Source organism: Lagenorhynchus albirostris, chromosome 19, assembly GCF_949774975.1.
Source record: "Lagenorhynchus albirostris chromosome 19, mLagAlb1.1, whole genome shotgun sequence".
Lineage (NCBI taxonomy): Eukaryota > Metazoa > Chordata > Mammalia > Artiodactyla > Delphinidae > Lagenorhynchus > Lagenorhynchus albirostris.
In genome coordinates this window covers 8445099-8469966 of record NC_083113.1, presented here as the reverse complement: position 1 = coordinate 8469966, position 24868 = coordinate 8445099, and the positions used below count along the sequence as shown (strand labels likewise).

At 50.1% G+C, this 24868-nt stretch overlaps 2 protein-coding genes, 1 non-coding gene and 1 pseudogene across 8 annotated transcripts; all 4 read left to right on the top strand.

The window, feature by feature from the left end:
- The first annotated feature begins 1912 nt into the window (after positions 1 to 1912).
- On the top strand, positions 1913 to 4266 carry RPS11 (ribosomal protein S11). The gene is made up of 5 exons (XM_060129757.1): positions 1913 to 2071; positions 2759 to 2890; positions 3087 to 3162; positions 3492 to 3621; positions 4090 to 4266. The coding sequence occupies exons 1-5, from the start codon at positions 2057 to 2059 to the stop codon at positions 4211 to 4213; spliced, it is 477 nt and encodes a 158-aa protein (XP_059985740.1). The 5' UTR covers positions 1913 to 2056; the 3' UTR covers positions 4214 to 4266.
- Positions 3291 to 3380, top strand: LOC132510579 (small nucleolar RNA SNORD35). Its single transcript, XR_009537378.1, has one exon. It is a non-coding gene; the product is annotated as a small nucleolar RNA SNORD35 (small nucleolar RNA).
- A 1169-nt stretch (positions 4267 to 5435) lies between the features above and the next one.
- LOC132510245 (uncharacterized) lies at positions 5436 to 6109 on the top strand (annotated as a pseudogene).
- A 9672-nt stretch (positions 6110 to 15781) lies between these two features.
- Positions 15782 to 24849, top strand: FCGRT (Fc gamma receptor and transporter). Of its 6 annotated transcripts, none has more exons than XM_060132677.1 (7): positions 15782 to 15855; positions 16265 to 16351; positions 16650 to 16943; positions 17066 to 17341; positions 23018 to 23287; positions 24100 to 24216; positions 24457 to 24849. In XM_060132677.1, exons 2-7 carry the CDS (start codon positions 16279 to 16281, stop codon positions 24534 to 24536), a joined length of 1110 nt encoding a protein of 369 aa, XP_059988660.1. In that variant the 5' UTR covers positions 15782 to 15855; positions 16265 to 16278; the 3' UTR covers positions 24537 to 24849. The 6 variants fall into 6 exon arrangements, with proteins under 6 accessions (XP_059988660.1, XP_059988662.1, XP_059988663.1 ...); XM_060132679.1 differs by having other exon boundaries at positions 15784 to 15855; positions 16692 to 16943; XM_060132676.1 differs by lacking the exon at positions 15782 to 15855 and having other exon boundaries at positions 16161 to 16351.
- The last annotated feature ends 19 nt before the right edge of the window (positions 24850 to 24868 follow it).

Genomic DNA, 24868 nt, shown 5'->3' with positions numbered 1-24868 from the left:
AAATGACTAGGTCCTACAGTATAGCACAGGCAACTATACTCAATATCTTGTAATAACATAATGGAAAAGAATCTGAAAAAGAATATATATACATTTATATGTATAACTGAATCACTTTGCTGTACACCTGAAGCTAACACAACATTGTAAATCAACTATACTTCAATTTTTTTTTAAATTGGAGAAAAATCAAAAGAATAATATTTTGTGACCTGTGTAGAAGTTTGTTGGGAGCACACATTTTATGTTCTAAATGCAATGCTTAAAAAAGTCTTTACTAGGGAATTCCCTGGTTGTCCAGTGGTTAGGACTCTGTGCTTCCACTGCCATGGGAACTAAGATGACACGAGCTGCATGGTGTGGCCAAAAAAAAAAAGAAGTCTTTACTAGACTCATAAGTGAAAAAAACAAAACTCATGTCTTCTTCTAGTACATTTATGGTTTCATTCCCCAAACTCACCTAAATTTTATCCTTACACATCAGAAATTTACTTTGGCATACAGTAGGTGGTAGAGATCCAACTTTATTTTTTTTTCAGATGGTTGCACACTTGTCCTAACACGAAATCACTGAATATTCTGTACATTCCCCAAAGGTTTTATTATTTATTCATTTATTGTGATAGGTAAGAAGTGGATTTATTTAGAGAGAACCACACTCTGTGGAGTTAAGAGCGCTGGGAAATTTTAGACCAAGACTTAACTAAGGAAAGAGGCATAAGACACCTATCCGTGCCAAGGTCTGGAGTTTGAAATCTCCCAACAAGGTGCAAGTCAGTTAGAGTGTGGACAGCTGTCAGGGTTGGTTTGAGACACCGGGTTCTTGCCACCACTGCCCAGAAGGGGGCCGGGTACCAAATAGGTGCTCATTAAGTGTGAAGTGACTGTAAAAAGGACTCAAAGCTTCCTTCTTTAAAGGTTAGTGACTAAGAACGCTGGAGCCAGACTGCCCAAGTTCAATTCCCACCTCTGCCTCTCATTTTCTGCGAAACCTGGAGCAACTAATGCCTCAGTTTCCCCATCTGCAAAATGGGAATAGTAACCGAACCATCCTTAGATTGTTAGCACAATGCCAGGCACATGGCAACTGCTCTGTTAGATTTTGCTTGACAAGAATTTAAAAAACAATAAATTAGTATTCAGTTATAGACGTGCACTGACAAACGCAGCAGATACTAGCCCCATGTAGCTATTTATATTTAAATCGAATAAAATTAAAGTTAGGGCCTTTCTCACCTTCTGGGATGGCCCACACTCTGTGGAATATGTTTCTCTCTAAATAAATCCACTTCTTACCTAAAAAAAAAAAAAAAAGTTAAAAATTCAGGTCCTCAGTCGCACGCACCCCACTTCCAGTGCCAGTGACTACTGTGTTGGACAGCGCAGGCACAGAACATTTCATCACAGCGGAAACTACTATTAGACAGCGCTGTTACAATCAGCAGAAGGCCTTTTTATTTTTTTAATTTAATTTAATTTTTTCACGAAACCATTGTCTGGGGATGAAATGGCCCATAGAGGAAAACAACGTTCACTAAACTGCTCAAAACTCGTGGGTAGTGCCCGCTCCTCACAAAGATGGCGGCGCCGCAGAGCATGCATGCTCCTAAGACTTTCCGGTCTCCGGTCCTGCAAAAAGATGGCCGCCGCCACAGCCCGTTTAAACCCTGAGCGGACACAGCCACACTGTCCTCAAACCCCACGTGGTCCCACTCCCCGCAGAAACAAGGCCGCCTCCCTCCAACTCTCGCGATAACAAGGCTGGCCACTCTTTCCCACCGTGACCTACCGCGACGGCGCGCAAAGATGGCCAAAGAGTCTCGCGAGACAGTGTCTGTCGCTTCCCGCCCCTCTGCCATGAACGTCATGGCAGCGTCCGTGCGGTCTCCGAATCGCGCGCTTGGGTAGGGCAGTCCATCAATCAGAGTCTCGCCAAGGCTCCGCCTCAAATCGGGTTACCCTGCCCCTTTTTCGTCACTTCCTCTCTAGCTTCTGTGCAATCGATAAGGAAACCGGGACGCCGTCGCGGCTTTCCTTTTTTCAGGCGGCCGGGAAGATGGCGGACATTCAGGTTCGGGCTCGGGGCTGACGCAGACGTAGCGGGGCCCGGGCTTCAGGGGCGTGTCCTGGAGAGCGGGAGTCCGCGCCCCAGTTTGGGGGTTAATTCTGGGCGTCCTCGATTTCCCAGGGAAATTCGGGCAGAGGGCGCGTGTCTTGGCGTTAATCTCGATTGGCGCCTCCTAAATCTTAGGAACTCCGCATTTAGGGTGTAATTAAGCCTCAAGCTTTTTAGGAGTTATCTTTTTTAAAACTCAAGGTTTACAGAGTGTTTTTCTGGAGGCCTTAGGCTGTAGGGTTAATCCTGTGAGAACTGAGTCCTAAGGGCTACTCCAGGGAGCCCATCGTTTTGGTATTTAATTTTGGAGCCACATGTAATTAATAAGGAGTGACTCCTGGGTGGGTATCTTTGTGTCTTGGAGAATAATTCTTGCTGAAGGGTGTCCAGGGTGTTAGAGGGATGGTTCTGTATCTTTGGGTTTTAAGGGGTGAATTCTGCAGGCGGTGGAAGGTGTTTTAGACCGTAAATACCGACGTAACCCCGGGTTTAGAGTTGAGTCTGGGTTAGGGGTAAATTTGGGTGAGTGCAGCGTTTGGGGAGTTAAATACTGCAGAGGATGAGATCTGGGGGGTTTGTGAAGCTTTCCAGACCAGGTTGCTGCCTGCTGCAAGCTTACCAGCTTCCACCTCATCCCTGTAGACTGAGCGTGCGTACCAAAAGCAGCCGACCATCTTTCAAAATAAGAAGAGGGTTCTGCTTGGAGAAACTGGCAAGGAGAAGCTCCCGCGATACTACAAGAACATTGGTTTGGGCTTCAAGACACCGAAGGAGGTACGGGGACCCTCAGAAGAAAGAAGAAGATCCCTGTTTCCCTGCACGTGTGCCCAAACTGAGTTGCCCTATCCGCATCTGAGTGGCTGTTGCTGGGGCTGCTGGGAAACGTAGTTTTGTGTCTACAGGGAGGCCACACCCCTGTTCTTTTCAGGAACTACCATTTAGGGCTCGCTAATCCTCCTTATCCCTTCAGGCCATCGAGGGCACCTACATTGACAAGAAATGCCCTTTTACTGGTAATGTCTCCATCCGAGGGCGAATCCTGTCTGGTAAGTGAGAACCTCTGGGGGCTTGGGTTCAGATTCCCGGGTCTGAGGGAGGAGGGGCTGGGGACGCTGAGACCCCGGGGTCCTGGGTGAGGAAGGGGTTGGCAGACTCCCTGGTTATGGCGGGCACTGGCAGATGATGTCTGTTATTTTCACGATGGTCTTCAGATGCCCACCGCAGGCACTGCTGAGAAAGCAGTTGGCACAGCTGATGCCAGGAGCAGGGCTTCTTGGGAACCCTGCTCAGCGGCCCCCGATTCCCAGCATGCCCTGGGCTGCCCATGGCTCCCTTCCGTATGGGGCCTGACCCGGGATCTGCCCCTTCCCCCCAGGTGTGGTGACCAAAATGAAGATGCAGAGGACCATTGTCATCCGCCGAGACTACCTGCACTACATCCGGAAGTACAACCGCTTCGAGAAGCGCCACAAGAACATGTCTGTGCACCTTTCCCCCTGCTTCAGGTGAGCACGGTGGCCCCAGGTAGCCCCGCTGAGCTGCCCTCCCAGGCAGAGAGGAGGAGGTGGGCTGCACAAGAATCTGGGTGGCTTGGGATGTGCTTTGGCCGTTAACAGGACGCCCTGGCTGCCGTGTGAAGGTAGTCAGCTGTTGGGGGCGGGGGCGGTTAGTGAGGGGACCCTGTATCACCATCTTTGGGAGCCTCCCGTTCTCTGCAAAATGGAGGTGCTAGTTGGAGGTCTTCTGTCCTGGAAGGGTAGGAGCATTCTCTGCATGGCATTGAGCTTGGCGCCTTTCATAGTTATTGCTCATTAAATAACGACAGGGCGGCGTGCAGTGCAGGTGGAACTGGAAATAGCAGCTTGGTTGGGGTTTGGAGGAGCCAAAGGTGACAGGTCTCTACCTGGAGACAGGCACCTTTAGGGCCTGCTTGGGGCAGAGTCCCTCTGACATGGTGCTGCTCACCCCCACAGGGACGTCCAGATTGGTGACATTGTCACAGTGGGCGAGTGCCGGCCCCTGAGCAAGACGGTGCGCTTCAACGTGCTCAAGGTCACCAAGGCTGCCGGCACCAAGAAGCAGTTCCAGAAGTTCTGAGACCAGACCCCTGCCCACTGCCCCAAACAAAATAAAAGTTATTTTCCCAGTCACGGGCCAGGTTCCGTATCCATGCCCTTATCAGAGGGAGGGCGTGTCCCTGGGAATTAAGTGGGGTTGATGTGAAAGATGGGGCTGTTTTTCATTCTCTGGGGGCGTAAGGATGGGGACCAAATCCTGCTTCCTGCCCTCTCGTCTCTGGGTGAAGACAACCTGTAGCAAGATGCTGCCCCTCTCTGGTCTTTTGGTCCTCGTCAGCTTTTGGTGTCGGAGTACCTAATGCCTTCTACTTGGTGTTGAGCTCCCCCTGCAAGTCTCTGGGGAGGAAGTGAGTGAGGGTGGAGGTTCCTGGGTTCTCTAGACTCTGGGCCCTTTCTGGCCTCCGAGGGGACGGTAAGGAAGAAGTAGTGGCCCTCTGGGCTTTGCTGGGGGTCAGCATGTGTTGGGTGTGCTTGAGGAGTATACAGCTGCGCGGTTCGGAACTATGAGGGTCTTGACTTCAACCTGGGACTGTATACCCTGACAGGGAAGGAGTGGGGCAGGGAAGCAAGGCACCCGCCCTCCTGCATGCTCCACAGTCCCCTCCTAGGTGGACACCATGCCTGTTTGCAGATAAGCAAACTCATCTAAGGGGGCAAGTTCTCTGCCTGGGGTCCCCCAAGGAGTAGCTGAGCTCCACGTGTCAGATTATGGACATTTTCTTTGCCTAAGAATGCAAGTAAGGAAATTAGCCTTTAAGATAAGTCGCTTAGTAAGGCCAGCCAGCAGTGCGGGGCTGCAGGCTGCTCAGAAATGGATAGGAAGTCCGTGGAGGTGGGACTGATCTGGGACAGACCAAGTGGGGTGGCCTTGGGTGAGGAGAGAAATTGGAGATGGGGAGAAAGGGGACAGAGCCAGGCAAATGAAGGGGAAGGGATTTCTGACAGGGCAGGACATGGTGACCTTGACTGTCAGGGAAAAAACCTGGGAGATGGAGAGAGCTTAACAGCTGGTAATGGCAGGAAGGCTTTCTGTTAGAAGCAGAGGAAAATGGGGAAAGGAAGAGGGAACTTGAGTGTCAGATACAGAGATCAGGAGAGAGATTTGGGACAGAGCCCTCAGCTGAACACCGAACAGGGACAGAAACCACAGCCCAGGGACAGACTCAGATTCCAGAGGCAGAGATGGGCCTGGAGAACATGACAAAGAGGCACGCGTGGGGTGGGTGGCGGGTGCGGACAGAATGAGAAACACCACAGAGAGGGACCCAGGGACTTGGGGATCTGAAGCAGAGACCCTCACCAGAGCCACAGCTGGGCAGAGATGGAGGCATAGGCAGAAGGGAAGTGCCGGAGTCGCCCCGCTGCCTTCACCCCTGGGGGCCTGGCGTTGCTGGGTCCCCAGGTCCCTGACCCCCATGCCTGTACCAGGGACTGAGGCACACACTGGTACAAGGGTTGGGAGACAGGGCCGTGAGGAGAGAGGAGCCGCCGCTGCTGCCTCCCAGGACTTGACCTCTGGACCGGCCCGGGGGCTCCTTTTTACCCAGGCCCGGCGAGGGCGGGGGTTCCTGCCAGAGGAAGTGGGGGCCGCGTCAAAGAGGGCAGGAAGGGGCAGGGACGGGTCAGAGGGGGGCACCGCCCTGAGGTTCAGCCTGCACTCCTGCCCCACCCAGTGCTGGAGGGATAGAGACCCTGAGGAGGGGGACTGGGACCCAGGGGCGGGGGGACAGAGCTGCGGAGAGGGAACAGAGACCCAGCGGGGGATCTGAGGCCACTCCAGGAGCCCACACCCACAGGTGTTTCCGTTTGGGGTGGGGCCGCCGTGTTTACAAAAACAACAGCCCAGCTCCCCTGCTTCCTCCCACGCGGCGGGTTCCTGGGCGTCTCCTCGGCACCCCATCATCAGGCTACCTAGTGTCGGTGACCGTGTGCCTGGTGGGGACACCCGACAGGCTTCCTGGTGGGTCAGCTCACAAACTCCAAGGAGAAGGCTCCCCGGGCTGTACCAGTTCTCTGGCCTGATGAGTGGGAGAGGATTTTACCTGCCTTTCTTAGAGAACTGTGACAGCTAGAGATTCAACTCCTAGGCCCAGGTCACAGCCTCAGAGCTTCCCCTCTGCCTACCTGCCTGCCCCCATCCTCACTCTGCCTGCACCCCTGACTTGCGCCCTCCTGCCTTTGCACTGGCTGTGCCCTCTGCCCCGAGGAACCTCTAACACCAGGCTTCCACCTGGCTCCCTCCCTCATCCCTTAATCTCTAATTCTCACCAACCTCTTTCCACTTGGAGAACCTCCAACCCTCCCAATCTCCCTTCCCTGCTTGAATGTCTTACATAGACAGGAAAACCCGTTTATGGCATATTTGCTGTACAAATCCTGTATGATATGGCACGTTTATTTGTTTACCTGTTGACCCCTGGAATACAAACTCCAAGAAGACACGGAATCTCTGCAGCCCCAGTGCCTGGAACAGATTGTAGGTGCTCCAAACATGTTTAGTTGAGTGAATTTATTTATTTATTTGTTTGTTTAGTTTTGGCTGCACCATTCCCTGACCAGGGATCAAACCCAGGCCCTTGACAGTGAGAGCGCGGAGTCCTAGCCACTGGACCGCCAGGTAACTCCCGGAGTGAGTCCATTTAAAGTTAAATCCTCACGTTCTCACAGGCCAGGCTTGACTCCTAGTGTTACCCAAAAACTGGGTTCACCTCTTGGTGGGTGTCGAGTCAAAAGACACACAGAGCGAAACATCAGGAGAACGAAGGATTTATTACCTGCGGCAAGTAAGGAGAACACCGGGGATCTTTCCCAAAGCAGTGCCTCTCCAACAGCAAAATTGGGGAAGTTTTAAGCTAAGACGACATGCATATTCATGAGGGGGCTGGAGCAGAGAATTCAGCACAGAATTGGGGCAAAGGTCGCCAGGGTCCAAGCTTTAGTTGATTGAAGTCAGGAGGGTCAACATTTTTCTGTCCTTCACCTGGCTGGGGGCCTTAGTTCCTGAAGAGCTCAAAAACTGTATCAGACTGTTCTGTACATCCCTTGAGGAGGAATTAGGACTCTGATTATTGTTGAACTATTGTTTCTTTGACTGCTTTTCCTTTTCTCTTTGTTCCCTAACTTCCCTTAAGATCAAGGATTACTGAGACCTGTTCAAGGGCAAGCATTGCAGCCAGGCTTAGATCACAAAACGGCTTAAGCCAGAATGGCTTCTCTTATGTCAAGAAAGCCACTCCTGGTTCTTTTTTTCCGGGGACCCCCTAACCTATCTGTTTACACTAGGTCTCAAGGCATGGAGTAACCGGAAGCAGTGAACATGCTGAGAAACCTCCAAATGTAAGCATTAAGCCTGCGGGCTCTGTTCCAGATTCTAGCCCTGCTGTCATTAGCTGCATGACCTTGGGACCTTGGGCTTGACTCCCCCGAGAACCACAGAGCTTCAGTTTTCTAATCTGTAAAATCTTGCCTCCCTGCCCCATTGGGAGGATGAAATATGCTCACCTGTGTTGTTTGCGGTAGAACTAGTTCCAGTAAGTGATACTTCTTAGGGAAGTGATTATGTCGCATTCCTGAGCCTATTGTTAGAACAAAGCCCAGTGATGTCTTGGTGTAGCAGGCCCTGAGTCCCCTTGGACAGGCCCAAGGACAAGAGTCTTTGGCAGGTAGCCCCAGAGGTATTAAATGGTTGTGGAACCCTGGGTCTACTATAGCAAATCCTAGTGGTTTGTCATGGGATCTTGAGACTATTTTAGCATGCTTCTGGAATATTCTATCGTATGCCTCTTACAGGAGGCCCCAGTGGCCATTTTGCAGGGAAATTAGCTCCAAGCGCAATTTCATAGCAGGGTCCTGGCTTATGATGACAGCGGGTGTCAGGCCTGTTACATGAAAACAGGGCAGATATTGGTTATATCATAATGTATCATGGCCTCACATCTGTCACAGCAGACCACAGGATTGTTCTACTGTAGTCATACTGGTGAGCGTCACTGCAGCCCCCTGCGGTATTACAGCAGGACGTAGTAATGATGGATTATAGTGGGACCTCAGGGTCTTGTAGCAGGTTCTGTTGGCGGTTGCGACACCCAGGTTGTATGAGAGCTGGCGCGTGAGTACTATGTGTGGAGCGGGCACCAGGATTCATTTAACTGGCCCTGAGGTCTGTGAGTGGAGTCTAGGGAAAGGGGATCGGAGCAGGTTCATATGTTTGAGCAGCCCTGCTGCTGTATTTTAACACTGCCCTGAGCGCATCAAGGGAAAACCCTGGGGTCTCACATTATAGGAAGTCCCAGCTCCCAGACCCACGGATTGTTTCAGGGGTGAATATAGATTCTGCTAGAACATTCTAACAGGATACCAAGGCCGTTCTAGAAAAGTTATAGGGACATATTAAACCAGCCCAGGGTCATTCATTGTTGGCTTCATTCATTCTGCTAATGTTTCCTGTGCTGGCCCCTGGGGATGCAAGAGTGAGCAAGACAGATCCAGGGCCTGGTGTCTGCGAGCCTACCATCAAGTGCACCGCTGGGGACCTTAACAGCATCCTGAGGTGGGGGGGCAGTATGGGGAACAGGTTATTACTATGCTCTACTATGTGCCTTGTGCCAAACCTGTGAGTCATTAAAGCCTCTCTACCAAAGTAGGTACGATTATTATCCCATTTCACAGATAAAGAAACTGAGGCTCAGAGAAGCCCACCTGGAAGAGGCAGGATTTGGTCTTGAACTCAGGTGTGATTGCTTCCTGGGGTCAGTAGGGGGCACTACAGTGCAGGTGCAGAGAGGAGGGGCGGATGTCAAGGTGGTGATTCAGGGAGAAAGCTTGGAGCTGCCAGGGGCAGTCCCCAGGGACCAAGGCGGCTTCATGGGTGAGCGCTCCACGCTGTTCAAGCAGTTGTTCCAAAGGGACCCACGCTTGGTTAGTTTTGAAGTCGGAACAAAGGGCCCCACATTTTCATTTATCACTGGGCCCTGCACATTAGTAATTGTCCTGCTGGGGCTTTCTATTGCTTTATGATGGGCCCCTGAGGACATGATAGTAGGCCCCCAGGGGATCTAAAGGGCATAGGCGGAGGGACTTCCCTGGTGGTCCAGTGGTTAGGACTCGGTGCTTTCACTGTCATGGCCCAGGTTCAATCCCTTCAAGCTGCACGGTGCGTGCCACACCTCCCAAAAGAAAAAAAGGGGGGAGGTGTAGGCAGGGATCATTAGAGCATAGGACCCTGGGGATAAGACAGGAGACAGCCAACAGATGCTGTAAATGGTCCCTGAAGACATAGCAGGACCCCAGGATACTTAGCAGGGATTCCCAGTGGGTATTAAGGGACCTTGAGGGCTTTTTCTTTTGTAGCAGGAAGGAGGGACATTATGGGGAATGTTCAGGCCGACCTCTGAGAGGCCTCATGGCTAAACCCTGAGACCATTCTAACAGGAGGGAGAGGAGGTCAGAATGGGGACTTTACAGCAGGGGCACGGGAGGGCACCTTCCATGACCTTGACCGTGGTAGGCTGGATAAGGATCCCTCAAAGATGTCTGTGCCCTAATCCTCCAAAACCTGTGATTATGTGACCTTGTATGATACAAGGGACTTTGCAGATGTGATTAAATTCAGGATGCAGAGATGATCTTGGATTATCCAGGTGGGACCAATGTCATCACAAGGGTCCTTATAAGAGGGAGGCAGAGGATCAGAGTCAGAGAGTTGTAAGGAGGACCACAGAAGTCAGAGAGGAGAGAAGGTGCTGGCTTTGAAGATGGAGGAAGGGGCCACAAGCCAAGGAATGCAGGCGACCTCTAGCAGCTGGAAAAGGCAAAGAAATGGATTCTTCCCTGGAGCCTCCAGAAGGAATAGTCTTGCGGACCCATTTTAGATGTCTGACCTCCAGAACTGTAAGAACATGTTTGTGTTATTTTAAGCCACTAAGTCTGTGGTGATCGGTTACAGCAGCCATAGGACACTAATACAACATTCTAGACCCACTGTGGACGGCCACTGATGCAGGATCCCAGGACGCATGGATAAAAGCCTGTGGGAATTTTCCCAGAGCGCCATAGAACACAGAATAGCAGGCCCTTGGTATGTTCTAGCAGGACCCTAAAGACTTCCTGGTGGGACTTCCCTGGCGGTCCAGTGGTTAGGACTCCAAGCTTCCACTGCAGGGGGCATGGGTTCAATCCCTGGTCGGGGAACTGAGATCTGGCATGCTGCACAGCGTGACCCCAAAAAACACACTTCATGGTAAGGCTAGAGGCATTCTAATAGGGTCCTGGCAGGGCCCCTAGGGCTTAGAGAGGACACCCCAAGTTCATTTTGGTGACTCTCAAGGCCACATGAGGGAAGACTAGACATATTTTAGCAGGATCCAGGGGACCTTCTGAGCATGCAGTGGGAGTATTGCAGGATCCTGGGGACGTGTTAACAGGAACCAAAGGACTTTTTGGCAGGACAGGTAGATTAGGGGTCCTGAGAGGTGTTGAAGTGACACCAATGGGACATTGTAGTAGGATTGAGGACACCTAGAGGAACTACCCAGGGCTGGGTAAAGCAGGAGCTGCAGAGGGATGTGAGCATCACAGATGGACCTGGGACCACTGGCAAGGCCCCCAGGGGCAATGTACTTGGGTCCTGGGAGCATAGTGACAGGAACCCAAGGGCTTGTCATCAGGGCTCTGGTGGCATTATTTTAGGGTCCTAGGCAATAGAGGAGAATCCTACAGGCTGTGTGAGCCATTGGAGTAGGACTCAGGGTATCAAAAGGGGATACACAGAGCGTGTAGCAGGACCTGAGGGCCCTTTTTTTAAAAACTATTTTTAAATTTTTATTTTATTTATTTATTTTTAATTTTATTTATTTATTTATTTACTTTTGGCTGCATTGGGTCTTCGTTGCTGCGCACAGGCTTTCTCTAGTTGTGGTGAGCGGGGGCTACTCTCACTGCGGTGGCTTCTCTTGTTGCAGAGCACGGGCTCAGTAGTTGTGGCTTGCGGGCTGTATAGCGCAGGCTCAGTAGCTGTGGCACACAGGCTTAGTTGCTCCGTGGCATGTAGGATCTTCCTGCACCAGGGCTCAAACCCGTGTCGCCTGCATTGGCAGGGGGATTCTTAACCACCGCGCCACCAGGGAAGTCCTTTTTTTTATTCTTAGGTCGCACCAGGCAGCTTGTGGGATTCCCCAACCAGGGATCCACCCCGGGCCACGGCAGTGAAAGCGCAGAGTCCTAACCACTGGACTGCCAGGGAATTCCCTGAGGGTCCTTTTTTAGTGGGGTCTCAGGATGAGGGAGCAGCAATCCAGCTGGATGAGGGGCCACAACAGCAAGTTCCTGGGAAATGCGGAAAGTTTCTTGTCTGGTAGGGATGTTATAGAATGTCCTAGAGAGTCTGTCTAATTGTTTCTGTTTTTCTTTTTTTTTTTTTTTTTTTTTGGTGGCATTGGGTCTTTGTTGCTGTGCCTGGACTTTCTCTAGTTGCGGAGAGGGGGGCTACTCTTCATTGAGGTGCACAGGCTTCTCATTGCGGTGGCTTCTCTTGTTGCGGAGCACGGGCTCTATGTATGTGGGCTTCAGTAGTTGTGGCACGTGGGCTCAGTAGTTGTGGCCCACGGGCTTATTTGCTCCACAGCATGTGGAATCTTCCCGGACCAGGGATGGAACCCGTGTCCCCTGCATTGTTGGGCGGATTCTTAACCACTGCACCACCAGGGAAGTCCCTGTTTCTATTTTTCTATCTGTCTGTCTATCTGTCTACCTGCCTACCTACCTATTTGTCCGTCTGTTTTGTCCGTCTGTCTCTATTTTTCTAGCATCCATCTGTCCGTCGGTCTGTCTGTCTGCCTGACTGCCTGCCTACCAACCTATCTGCCTATTTTTCTATCTATCATCTATCTACCTCCTTACCTACCTACCTATCTGTCCATCTCTCTGTGTCTATCTGTCTTTCATGGGGAGGTTCTGGATAGGGCAGGGCCTGGTGAGAGATAGTAATAGAGAGAACCCAGGAGTGGGCCTGGGGAGCCCCGCTCAGCTTTCTGACAGAACCTGAAGGATTCGCTCAGGTTCGGCAGCAGGGAGCGAGCCTGGGGCTGAGGGCACTTTGTGGCCGTTCCTGAGTGGGTCACAGCAATTGTTCTGCGAGGGCTCAGGACTGATTTAGCAGGATTCAGGGATGGCGTGGCCAACTCTGTGGGATGTTGGTGTAGCCTCCTGAAGACTCTATCACTGGGTCTCAGGATACTATCTGGGACCCAAGGAGCTTGGGGGTGGGAGCCTGAGATTTTCAGAGACCCAGGGGCATGGTAGTGGCCTCTGGTGATGGTCCAGGAGAACTCCAGGGACACCAGCGTTAAAATTAGTTATGTCCATCATCAAAAAATCTAGAAACAATAAATGCTGGAGAGGGTGTGGAGAAAAGGGAACCCTCTTACACTGTTGGTGGGAATGTAAATTGATACAGCCACTGTGGAGAACAGTATGGAGGTTCCTTAAAAAGCTACAAATAGAACTACCATATGACCCAGCAATCCCACTACTGGGCATATACCCTGAGAAAACAATAATTCAAAAAGAGTCATGTACCAAAATGTTCATTGCAGCTCTATTTACAATAGCCCAGAGATGGAAACAACCTAAGTGTCCATCATCAGATGAATGGATAAAGAAGATGTGGCACATATATACAATGGAATATTACTCAGCCATAAAAAGAGACGAAATTGAGCTATTTGTAATGAGGTGGATAGACCTAGAGTCTGTCATACAGAGTGAAGTAAGTCAGAAAGAGAGAGACAAATACCGTATGCTAACACATATATATGGAATTTAAAAAAAAATGTCATGAAAAACCTAGGGGTGAAACAGGAATAAAGACAGACTTACTAGAGAATGGACTTGAGGCTATGGGGAGGGGGAAGGGTAAACGGTGACAAAGCGATAAAGAGGCATGGACATATATACACTACCAAAAGTAAGGTAGTTAGCTAGTGGGAAGCAGCCGCATAGCACAGGGAGATCAGCTCGGTGCTTTGTGACCGCCTGGAGGGGTGGGATAGGGAGGGTGGGATAGGGAGGGTGGGAGGGAGGGAGACGCAAGCGGGAAGAGATATGGGAATATATGTATATACATAACTGATTCATTTTGTTGTGAAGCTGAAACTAACATACAGTTGTAAAGCAATTATACTCCAATAAAGATGTTAACATATAAAGAAAAAAAAATTAGTTATGTCCATTAACAGAGGAATGGTTAAAGAAGATGCGGTACATATATACAATGGAATATAACACAGCCGTTAATAAGAATGAAATAATGCCACATGCAACATGGATGGACCTAGAGATTGTCATACTGAGTGAAGTAAGTCAGACAGAGAAAGAGAAATATGGTATGATATCTCTTACAGGCAGAATCTAAAAATAAATGATACAAGTGAACTTATTTACAAAACAGAATCAGACTCACAGACTTAGGTTACCAGGGGGGAAGGGTGGGGGGAAGGGACAGTTAGGGAGTGTGGGATTGAAATGTACACACTGCTTTATTTAAAATGGATAACCAGGGACTTCTCTGGTGGCGAAGCGGTCCAAGGAACATCAGAGTAGGGTCCTGAGGGCCTTTAAAATGAGAGCCCAGGGGCTGGAATGGTGCTCCGGAGACAGCTGGATCCCAAGGGACGTAGAGGTGACGGTTGGGCATGGCAAGTTCCCCAAGGTATTTTAGGACTCATGGGACATGAAAGCGGGATCCTTCAGCATCAGGGTGGATCTTAGTGGATATTCTAGCAGGACCCAGGGAGAGTCATGAAATGAACAGAGGTCCCTCACTTAGTTGAACATAGATTTACCATCTGTCATCGTTTAACACATGTGTCAACTTGGCTGGGCCACAGTGCCCGATTGTTTGGTCCAACATTACTCTGGATGTTTCTGTGAGGGTGTTTGGGATGAGATTTACACAGAAATCAGCGGGCTCTGAGTAAAGCCGACCACTCTTCAAAATGTGGGTGGGCCTCATCCAATCAGTTGAAGGTGGAAAACTCCCCTCCCCCCAGCAAGCAAAGGGGAACTCTGAGAGCAGACTGCCTTTGGATTTCATCTGCAAGATGAACTCTTCTTGGTTTTCCAGACTGCCTGCCTTTAGACTTGAAATGTAACTCTTTCCAGAGTCCCCAGCCTGCCGGCCATCCCTATCAGATTTTGAACTCACCAAGTCTCCACAATCACGTGTGCCAATTCCTTATACCAAGTCTCTTTATATATGTGTATATATATATATATATCCTGTTGATTCTGTTCCTCCAGAAAACCCTGACTAATACATCATATGACCACCTAGCAAGTCCACTCCTGGGTATATACCCAAAAGAATTGAATACAGCTATGCAAAAACAAAACAAAACAAAAAACTTGTACACAAATGTTCACAGCAGCATTATTCACAATAACCAAACAGTGGAAACAACCTAAATGTCCGTCAGTTGATGAATGAATGAATGAAATGTGGTCAGTCCCTACAATAGAATACTATCCACCTGATGAATTGGGAGATTGGGATTGACATATATACACTAATATATACAAAATAGGTAACTAATAAGAACCTGCTGTATAAAAAATAAAGTAAAATTCAAAAAAAAAAAAAACTATCCCCCCATAAGAAGGAACGAAGTCCTGATACAGGCTACCATGTGGATAAATCTTGAAAACAATCTTCTGGGGCATTCCCTGGCCATCCAGTGGTTAGGGCTCCGTGCTTTCACTGAGATCTTCCACAAGCCGTGCAGCGCGACCAAAAACAAACAAAAACAGTATGCTAAATGAAAAGCCAGACACAAAATGCCACAATATTGTAGGATTCCATTCATCTGAAACGTCCAGAATAGGCAAAATCCATAGAGAGAGAAAGTAAATTTGTGGTTGCCAGGGGCTGGGGGGAGCAGGGGCCCCTTAACGTCTCTAGGGTCCCCTTTGGGGTGATGAAAAAGTTCTGGAACTAGATAGCGGTGATGGTTGCACAACATTGTGAATGCACTAAATGTAACCAATAGTAACGCCTTTGTTTTGTGCACTTTACCACAGTAAAACAAATGAATGGGAGCATTATAGCAGGAGTGTGGGCTGCCGGTGGGTGGTTGGAGGGTGCCCCGAAGCATGATAGAGTATACTGGGTCTGTGCGTTATTAAGGTCATATCAGAAGATATTAAAGAACTGCAGGCGCACTTTAAGGGGCCCCTTGGGGGAGGGGTTGGAAGGAGGAAGTGTGGAAGTATCTGGAGGACTTTTATCACAGCAGGAGCTAGTGACGGGCGTTGGGGGTGGTGGGGACAGACAGCGACCTAAGAAGGGGACGCACACAGACCTCCCAGTTTGGGACTCCGATAATGTTGATTCCCAACTTCGTCATGAATTTGCTGGGTGGCTGACACCCTCAAGATAAGAAAAGCAACAGAGAGAGAAAAAAAAAAAAAAGACACAAGTTTCTAGAGAGAGGCAGAGACCAACACTCAGGCTGGGCCCAGGGCCCGGGGTGTGCCCTGCAGCTGGGGGGCGGGGTTGGATATTCCTGGAGTCGAGGAGCCGTCTCCGGACAGGATGTGAGAGAGGAACTGGGGTCTCTAGTCACGGGAGCCAGCTGGGGCCGCAGGAGGGAAGGGATCGTGGCTGCCGTGAGCAGAGCTGGGGCCCAAGACCGAGGGTGGAGAGGGCCGGGCGCCCGGACTCCAGGGTCTCAGGGAGGAGGGAGCCGGGGATCTGGACTTTGGGGTTTGAGGGAGGAGGGGCGCGGAGGGGGGGGCCGGGACCCGCGGGTCTGAGGGAGGAGGAGGAGGCGGGGCCGAACTCCGAGCAAGGACTCTCAGCCTATCCAGGCTCTGTAACTAATTAACCAGCTCGGATCCAATTAAGGGGTGAAAGTTCATCGAGGAGGAGGGCCTTGTTGTCATCCTCCGGGATCGAACCCCTCCACCCGCAGTCGCTGGCGCGCGGGGTGGCCGAGGGGAGCCGAGCGGGAGCTGGGGGAGGGAGGGAGGGGCGGGGCGGGGGTCCGGAGGAGTCACGCGCCCGCTCCCGCCCCAGGTCTCCCATTGAGGATGCGGGTCCGCCGGCCTCAGCCCTGGGGGCTCGGTCTGCTGCTCGTCCTCCTGCCTGGGACATTGAGTGCAGGTGAGGGGGCTCGGGGGGGCGCCGGGGCTGCCGCGGACGAGGGAGGTGGCGCCCTCCGGGAAAAGAGCAAAGGAAGCGAAATCTGTGGTCCCACTCGAGCCAGGCGCTTCCTTCTTTGCCTCATTTGACTTCGTTTCTCACGATCTCCTCCCTCTGGCGGTGTGTCTGGGAAACACCTGTCCCCTTCTTACTGGGTCTCTGTCCCTCTCTCCGGGTCTGGCCCTCCTCTCAGGTTCCGACCCCTCTATCTGCGGTGGGGTCTTTTCTCTCTCGGGGTGTCTGTCCTGCTTCCATCTAGGTACCCCGGCCCATCTGCTCTCTTCACCTGTGTCTCCGGCAGAGAGCCATCGCTCCCTCCTGTACCACTTCACGGCCGTGTCCGCCCCCGCCTCGGGGACTCCTGCCTTCTGGGTGTCGGGCTGGCTGGGTCCACAGCAGTACCTGAGCTACAATAACCTGCGGGCTGAGGCTGAGCCCTACGGCGCTTGGGTCTGGGAAAGCCAGGTGTCCTGGTATTGGGAGAAAGAGACCACAGACCTGAGGAGCAAGGAGAAGCTCTTCCTCGAAGCTCTCCAAGTTTTAGGGGAAGGAGGTGAGACTGGAACTCCTGAGTCTGAGGATGGACGGTGCTGGGCCCTGGATCCTGGGTCTGAGGGAGGAGGGGACCAAGGCCCCTGCTCCTGGGCCCTGCTCATCTGTGTTTGGGCATCCCAGGTCCCTACACCCTGCAGGGCCTGTTGGGCTGTGAGTTGGGCCCTGACAATGTCTCGGTGCCTGTGGCCAAGTTTGCCCTGAATGGCGAGGAGTTCATGATGTTTGACCCCAAGATGGGCACCTGGGATGGGGACTGGCCTGAGTCCCAGACCATCAGTATCAAGTGGACGCAGCAGCCCGAGGCAGTCAACAAGGAGAAGACCTTCCTGCTCTACTCCTGCCCCCACCGGCTGCTGGGGCATCTGGAGAGGGGCCGAGGCAACCTGGAGTGGAAGGGTGAGCAACCCCGCTGAGAGTCCTGACGCCCACGGACCCCTTCATCCCCACAGCCCTGCCCAAGGCCTCATCTTCTTCCCCAGCCTCTCCTCCCCAGCCTCCAGGCTTCAGTCTACCCCGCTTTCCTGCAATCATGTCCCAGAGGGTCTTTCTCCACCCCAAGCTGCCCCTGCCCCTCTCCTGCACGCGGCCCTCCTGTGGCTCCTAGAGCCCTTGGGGCACAGCTCAGGCCCCTCAGCCGGGCATTGAAACGCCATGTGGCATGGCCTCTGTCCCTCTCCTCAGCCTCACGTTTCTCCATCTGCTCCATTTGGCCAGACAGAATCACCCGGAGCCCCTTCAGCTCACACCAGGCCTCCCATTTCTTCACCTTTGCCAGTTGCACTGGTGCCGGATGCCACCGGTGTCAGGTTCCACTCTGGCCCATGAGGCTTTCGCTTGCCTCTTTTGGACACCCACAAGATCTTGTGTGACCTCTGTTACACACAGCGTATGTCACTCTGAGCTATAATTACACACACGGCAGGGGAACTTAAGGGCTGTAGTTACAGCTGTCTTGTCCTCAGCCTCCCCCACAGTGCAATTCCTACTTCCATCTCGGCCCTCAATGTAGGCAGTCCTCCACCTAGCAGCCAGAAGAATGTTTTAAAAACATAAATGAACTCCCATCCCACCAGTGCTTAAAACTGTCCCATAGATCCCCACTAGTCTTAGACTAAAATCCAGATTCTGTTCCAAGGCCTGCAAGCTCCTCATGGTCTGGCTGCCTTCCACCACTGTAATTTCACAATACGCCCAACGACAGTGGCCTTCTCCCTTTCCTCCAATATGTCAGGTTCTTTCCTTCCTCAGGGCCTTTGCATCTGCTGTTCGCTCTGCTTTTGATTCTCTTCCTTGGGATCCAACCATGACTGGGTCCTTCTCATGCTTGAGGTTTGACCTTGGATGTCAGCTCTTCAGCAGGGCCCTCCCTGACCACCCTGGCTAGGAAGTACCATCCCACCCCCATTATTATCTCTCATGCCACTGTTTTGTCCATTCATTCATTATAGCATCTTTCTTTTTTTTGTTTTGTTTTGTTTTGCTTTTTATTGAGGTGTGACTTACTTACCTAAAATACACGGCTCAATTAATTTTTTAACTTTAAAAAAAAACACATTTATTTATTTATTTGGCTGTGCTGGGTCTTAGTTGCGGCACGAGGGATCTTTAGTTGTGGCATGCGGGATCTAGTTCCCTGACCAGGGATCGAACCCGGGTCCCCTGCCTTGGGAGCATGGAGTCTTCACCACTGGACCACCAGGGTAGTCCCCTCAATTAATTAATTTTTTATTTTGGCCGTGCTGCACGGCCTGTGGTATCCTATTTCCCCAACCAGGTATCGAACCTGTGCTGGACGGCAAAGGAAGTCCCTCTCTTCCTTTCTTTCTTTTTTTTTTTTGTCTCTCTCTTCTAGTCCACTGATTATTGGACTGAAATTCAGCCAATACCTCACTCTCTTGATTAATGTAGCTTTATAGAAAGTTTTGATATCTAGCAGTTAAGTTCTTCAGTTTTATTGCCTTGATTATGCCATGTCATTTGCATCTCTAGATACATTTCTGCTTGTCAATTTCTGCCAAAAATTCTGTTGGGATTTCAATAGTGATTGAGTTGTATCTATAGATTAGTTTGGGGAGAATTGACACCTTAACAATATTAAGTTTTCGAATCCATGAATACAGTATATCCCTCTACTTGTTTAGATATCCTTTATTTTCTCTCCGTAATATTTTGTAGTTTTCAGTGTAGAGGTCTTACACCCCTTTGGTTAGATTTTTTTCCCTAAGTATTAGACATTTTTTGATGCTTCTGTAAATGGTAATTCTAAAAATTTCATTTTCTTATAGTTTGTAGTTATAGAAATACTGTTGGTTTATAGAAATACTATTGAGTTTTATATATTTTCCTTGTATTCAGAAACTTTGCTGAATTCACTTACTGCTATTAATTTTTCCTAGATTCTTTCGGATCATGTCATATTTGACATGTTTTATTTATTTTCTTTTCTAGTTTTAGTAAATTTTATTTATTTTTCTTATCTTAGGATCCCCAGTACAATGTTGAATAGACTGGTGATAATGAACATCTTGTAGTCTCAAACTCACAGGGAAAGCATTCAGCGTTTTACTATTAAGTATTATGTTAGTTATAGATTTTTATGTTGATGCCCTTTGATGAATTAAGGAAGTTTCCTCCAACTCCTAGTTTGCTAAGAGTTTTTTTTCTTTCAATTTAAAAAATATATAAATTTATTTATTTATTTGTTTTTATTTTTGGCTGTGTTGGGTCTTCGTTGCTGTGCGCGGGCTTTCTCTAGTTGAGGTGAGCGGAGGCTACTCTTCGTTGTGGTGCGTGGGCTTCTCATTGCGGTGGCTTCTCTTGTTGCAGAGCATGGCCTCTAGGCACATAGGCTTCAGTAGTTGTGGCTCACGGGCTCTAGAGCACAGGCTCAGGAGTTGTAGCGCAAGGGCTCAGTTGCTCCGTGGCATGTGGCATCTTCCCGGGCCAGGGATCGAACCCGTGTCACCTGCATTGGCAGGAGGATTCTTAACCACTGCGCCATCAGGGAAGCCCTCAATATTTTTTTCTTTAATAGATCTTTATTGGAGTATAATTGCTTCACAATACTGTGTTAGTTCCTATTGCACAACAAAGTGAATCAGCCATATGCATACACATGTTCCCATATCCCCTCCCTCTTGAGCCTCCCTCCATCCTTCCTATCCCACCCCTCTAGGTCATCGCAAAGCACTGAGCTGAGCCGATCTCCCTGTGCTATGCTGCTACTTCCCACCAGCCAACTATTTTACATTCGGTAGTGTATATATGTCATGTTACTCTCACTTTGCCCCAGTTTGCCCCTCCCACCCCAAGTCCTCAAGTTCATTTTCTATGTCTACCTCTTTATTCCTGCCCTGCAATTAGGTTCATCGCTACCATTTTTTTTTTTTAGATTCCATATATATGTGTTAGCATACGGTATTTGTTTTTCTCTTTCTGACTTACTTCACTCTGTATGCCGGACTCTAGGTCCATCCGCCTCACTTCAAATAACTCGATTTCGTTTCTTTCTATGGCTGAGTAATATTCCATTGTATACATGTGCCGCATCTTCTTTATCCATTCATCTGTCGATGGACATTTAGGTTGGTTCCATGTCCTGGCTACTGTAAGTAGTGCTGCAATGAACATTGTGGTACATTGTCTCTTTTTGAATTATGGTTTTTTCAGGGTATATGCTCAGTAGTGGGATTGCTGGGTCATATGGTAGTTCTATTTTCAGTGTTTTAAGGAACCTCCATACTGTTCTCCATAGTGGCTGTATCAATTTACATTCCCACCCCAACAGTACAGGAGGGTTCCCTTTTCACCACACCCTCTCCAGCATTTATTGTTTCCAGATTTTTTAATAATGGCCATTCTGACTGGGCGTGAGGTGATACCTCACTGTAGTTTTGATTTGCATTTCTCTAATGATTAGTGATGTTGAGCATCTTTTCATGTGCCTCTTGGCCATCTGTATGTCTTCCTTGGTGAAATGTCTATTTAGGTCTTCTGCCCATTTTCTAAGAGTTTTTCTGTTTTATTTTTTTATTTTGAATGGTGCTGAATTTTATCAAGTGACCATTTGCTTTGTCCCTTTTATTCTAACGTAGTGAGTTGTATTAGCTGACTTTCAAATGTTAAACCAACCTTGAATTCCTGGAATAAACTTCACTTGATCATAATGTGTTATCCTTTATATAAGTTGCTTGATTCTATTTTCTAATATTTTTAGAGACTTTGAGTGTATTTACATGAGTGATATTGGCCTTAAATTCTTGTTATGTCCTTGTGAGGTTTTGTTATTAAGGTACATTGGCTTCATAAAATGTGCTGGGAATGGTTTCTTCTTTTTCTGTTCCCTGGAAAAATTTGTGTAAGAGTGGTATATTTCCAGCTTCCCTGGTGACGCAGCGGTTGACAGTCCACCTGCTGATGCAGGGGACACGGGTCCGTGCCCCAGTCCGGGAAGATCCCACATGCCACAGAGCGGGTAGGCCCGTGAGCCATGGCCGCTGAGCCTGCGCATCCGGAGCCTGTGCTCCGCAACGGGAGAGGCCACAACAGTGAGAGGCCCGCGACCGAAAAAAAAAAAAAAAAGTGGTATATTTCTTCCTTAGTTGTTTTGTATAGTTCATTAATTATGTCATCCAGACCTGGATTTTTTTTTTTAAAGAAGGTTGTTCTATTTATTTATTTATTTTTAAAATATTTATTTTATTTATTTATTTGGTTGCGCTGGGTCTTAGTTGGGAAGAACTCTTGGTTGTGGCATACATATGGGATCGATTTCCCTGACCAGGGATCAAACCCGGGGCCCCTGCATTGGGAGCGCAGAGTCTTAACCACTGCGCCACTAGGGAAGGCCTTGGACCTGGAATTTTATTTGTAGAAAAGTTTTAAATTATTGATTAAAAATTTTAAATAGTTACAGGATTACTATTCAATTGTAAAACTTCTTTTTGTGTCAGTTTGAGAAGGTTGTGTTTCTCAGGAATTTGTCCAGGTCATTTAAATTTCAAATGCGCTGGCATGAATTTTTTTTTTTTTTTTTTTTTGTGGTACGCGGGCCTCTCACTGTTGTGGCCTCTCCCGCTGCGGAGCACAGGCTCTGGACGCGCAGGCTCAGCGGCCATGGCTCACGGGCCCAGCCGCTCCGTGGCATGTGGGATCCTCCCGGACCAGGGCACGAACCCGTGTCCCCAGCATCAGCAGGCAGACTCTCAACCACTGCGCCACCAGGGAAGCCCATGAAATTTTTCATATCCTCTTACTATCTTTTTTTTCTTTTTTTGGCTGTGTTGGGTTTTCGTTGCTGCACACGGGCTTTCTCCTGTTGTAGCAAGCGAGGGCTACTCTTCATTGTGGTGCGCGGGTTTCTCATTGCGGTGGCTCCTCTTGTTGCAGAGCATGGGCTCTAGGTGTGTGGGCTTCAGTAGTTGCAACACGCGGGCTCAGTAGTTGTGGCTCGCGGGCTCTAGAATGCAGGCTCAGTAGTTGTGGCACATGGGTTTAGTTGCTCCGTGGCATGCAGGATCTTCCCGGACCAGGGATCGAACCCATGTCCCATGCATTGGCAGGTGGATTCTTAACCACTGCGCCACCAGGGAAGTCCCGCTCTTACTATCTTTTGAATGACTGTTGGGTCTGTCTTATTTTCCCTCATCACACTTTCATAAACTCTTTCCATTTTATTTACATGTACACAAATAATCGTCTCTCTCCCCTCATTAGAACACAAGCTCCATAAGTACAGGGACTTTTGTCTGTCTTGTTCACTGCTGTATCCCCAGTGCCTAGAAGAGTGCCGGGCACATCACATGGTAGATGCTCAGTATGTGTCATTGTAGGAAGGACTGGGTGAGAGATGGATACCCTCATGGTGGACAGGTTGGGTCTCTGTACCCCTGGGAAGGCCCTTCCCCCTTTACCATTATATTCTCTAGGCTCAGGAAGTCGCAGGTCACGTGGTGGGGCCTCCTGGATAGAGTGGAAGGAATGGAGTCCTCTCTATGTCCCTCTCCAACCCTGGGCCTGGCCTTGGGGGTTCATGGGCCTGGGACTTAGGCCTGTCTGCCTCTTTGTCTGCAGAGCCACCCTCCATGCGCCTGAAGGCCCGACCGGGCAGCCCTGGCTTTTCTGTGCTCACCTGCAGCGCCTTCTCCTTCTACCCACCCGAGCTGCAGCTGCGATTCTTACGGAATGGGATGGCAGCTGGCTCTGGTGAGGGTGACATTGGCCCCAACGGCGATGGCTCCTTCCACGCCTGGTCATCACTGACAGTCAAGAGTGGCGACGAGCACCACTACTGCTGCGTGGTGCAGCATGCAGGGCTGGCCCAGCCCCTCACTGTGGAGCTGGGTGAGGTCCCGCTGGGGGTGATGCTCCCTGCTTCTGGTTGCCTTTTCTCCCTCTACTGCAGCAGTCCTTCCTGAGTCTGACCACCTTCCACTCCACTGCTGCTAGTTCTTCTTGCGTCTGACTGTTTTCTGCCCCACCGCTGCCAGTTGTTCCAAAGCCTGACAGCCTTTTGTCCTGTGTTGCTTGCCTCCCCAAGTCTGAGTGCCTTTCATCCTGCTGCTGCTGGCCTCATTGAGTCGGGCCACCCATTAACCACTATGGAAAGTCCTCCCTAAGTCTGACCACCTTCCATCCTGCTGCTGCTGGCCTCATTGAGTCGGGCCACCCATTAACCACTATGGAAAGTCCTCCCTAAGTCTGACCACATTCCGTCCTGCTGCTGCTGGCCTCCTTGAGTCGGGCCACCCATTAACCACTATGGAAAGTCCTCCCTAAGTCTGACCACCTTCCGTCCTGCTGCTGGTGGTCTTCATGGAGTCTGACCATTCGTTGTCTGCTGCTGCCAATCCTCTATGAGTCTGATGTTCTACTGCTCTGTGCCCACCCCTCCTCTCCAATTTGGAACACCACCCACCCTGCTGCTACAGGTCTCTTGACCAGAGTGACTAAGACCCCTCTTGCTATGGCTGGTTCTTACATACAACCTGGGGGCTTTCTAGACCTAGAACATCATGTGAGTGGCCTTTCCACTCCCCCAAAACTTGGTGCTGGGATCTCTGAGCTTGGGAGGGACTGAGAACCCCCAGTCCCCTGTCCTGACTCAGATGTGCTGGAGGGTCCATTAAATATATCACAACATTCTCTGGCTGCAGAATCACCAGCCAAGTCCTCGGTGCCAGTGGTTGGAATCGTCATCGGCTTCTTACTGCTCATGACAGTGGCTGCAGGAGGAGCTCTTCTGTGGAGGAGGATGAGGAAGGGGCTGCCAGGTGTGGGACAGGAAGAGGGAAGTGCCTCAGAGAGAGGGACAGAGATCCCCCAAAAAGGGGGAGACACATTCCTGGGGGGACAGAGGACACACACACACACACACGCACGCACGCACGCACGCACGCACACACACACACACACACACACACACACACACACACACACACGTGGGGGAGGGGAAGTCAGAGACCCAGAGGATTTCAAAGATTCTAATCTCTCCCCCTTCCCTCTTTCCTCAGACCCTTGGATCTCTTTCCGTGGGGACGATGTAGGGGCCCTCCTACCCACTCCTGGCCTGTCCAAGGAAGCTGAATCTTAGGATATAAATGCATTCGCAGCGACTGCGGATCGTCCCCCATCCTGGCTGCTACCAGCTAATGTAGTGAGGTCCTTTTCATGCTGTGAGACCTCCTGGAATCCTGGTATTTCTGAGCCTCCAGAAGGAGCCCGATGTCCGCCCTCTGAATTTCTCCTTCTGTGGCCTGCCTCAGTTTCCCCTCCTGATATATATGGCTCTCTTCCACCTCCACATATAACATGGGTTTGGGCCCGAATCATTGTGTTCTCATCGTTTCAACTTTTTAGGAAATTGTGGGGGGAATAAATGGTGTAAGCCTTGGGCTTCAAATCTCTCCTGAGGCTAATTTGTTG

What these genes read in the sequence shown, in the direction of transcription:
- FCGRT (XM_060132677.1), top strand. Translation starts at nt 16,279, where the DNA reads ATGCGGGTCCGCCGGCCTCAGCCCTGGGGGCTCGGTCTGCTGCTCGTC. An exon ending in GCCTGGGACATTGAGTGCAG is followed by an intron (nt 16,352 to 16,649) that starts GTGAGGGGGCTC and finishes GCTTCCATCTAG; the next exon opens with GTACCCCGGCCCATCTGCTC. An exon ending in CCAAGTTTTAGGGGAAGGAG is followed by an intron (nt 16,944 to 17,065) that starts GTGAGACTGGAA and finishes TGGGCATCCCAG; the next exon opens with GTCCCTACACCCTGCAGGGC.
- RPS11 (XM_060129757.1), top strand. An exon ending in GCTTCAAGACACCGAAGGAG is followed by an intron (nt 2,891 to 3,086) that starts GTACGGGGACCC and finishes TTATCCCTTCAG; the next exon opens with GCCATCGAGGGCACCTACAT. An exon ending in CACCTTTCCCCCTGCTTCAG is followed by an intron (nt 3,622 to 4,089) that starts GTGAGCACGGTG and finishes TCACCCCCACAG; the next exon opens with GGACGTCCAGATTGGTGACA.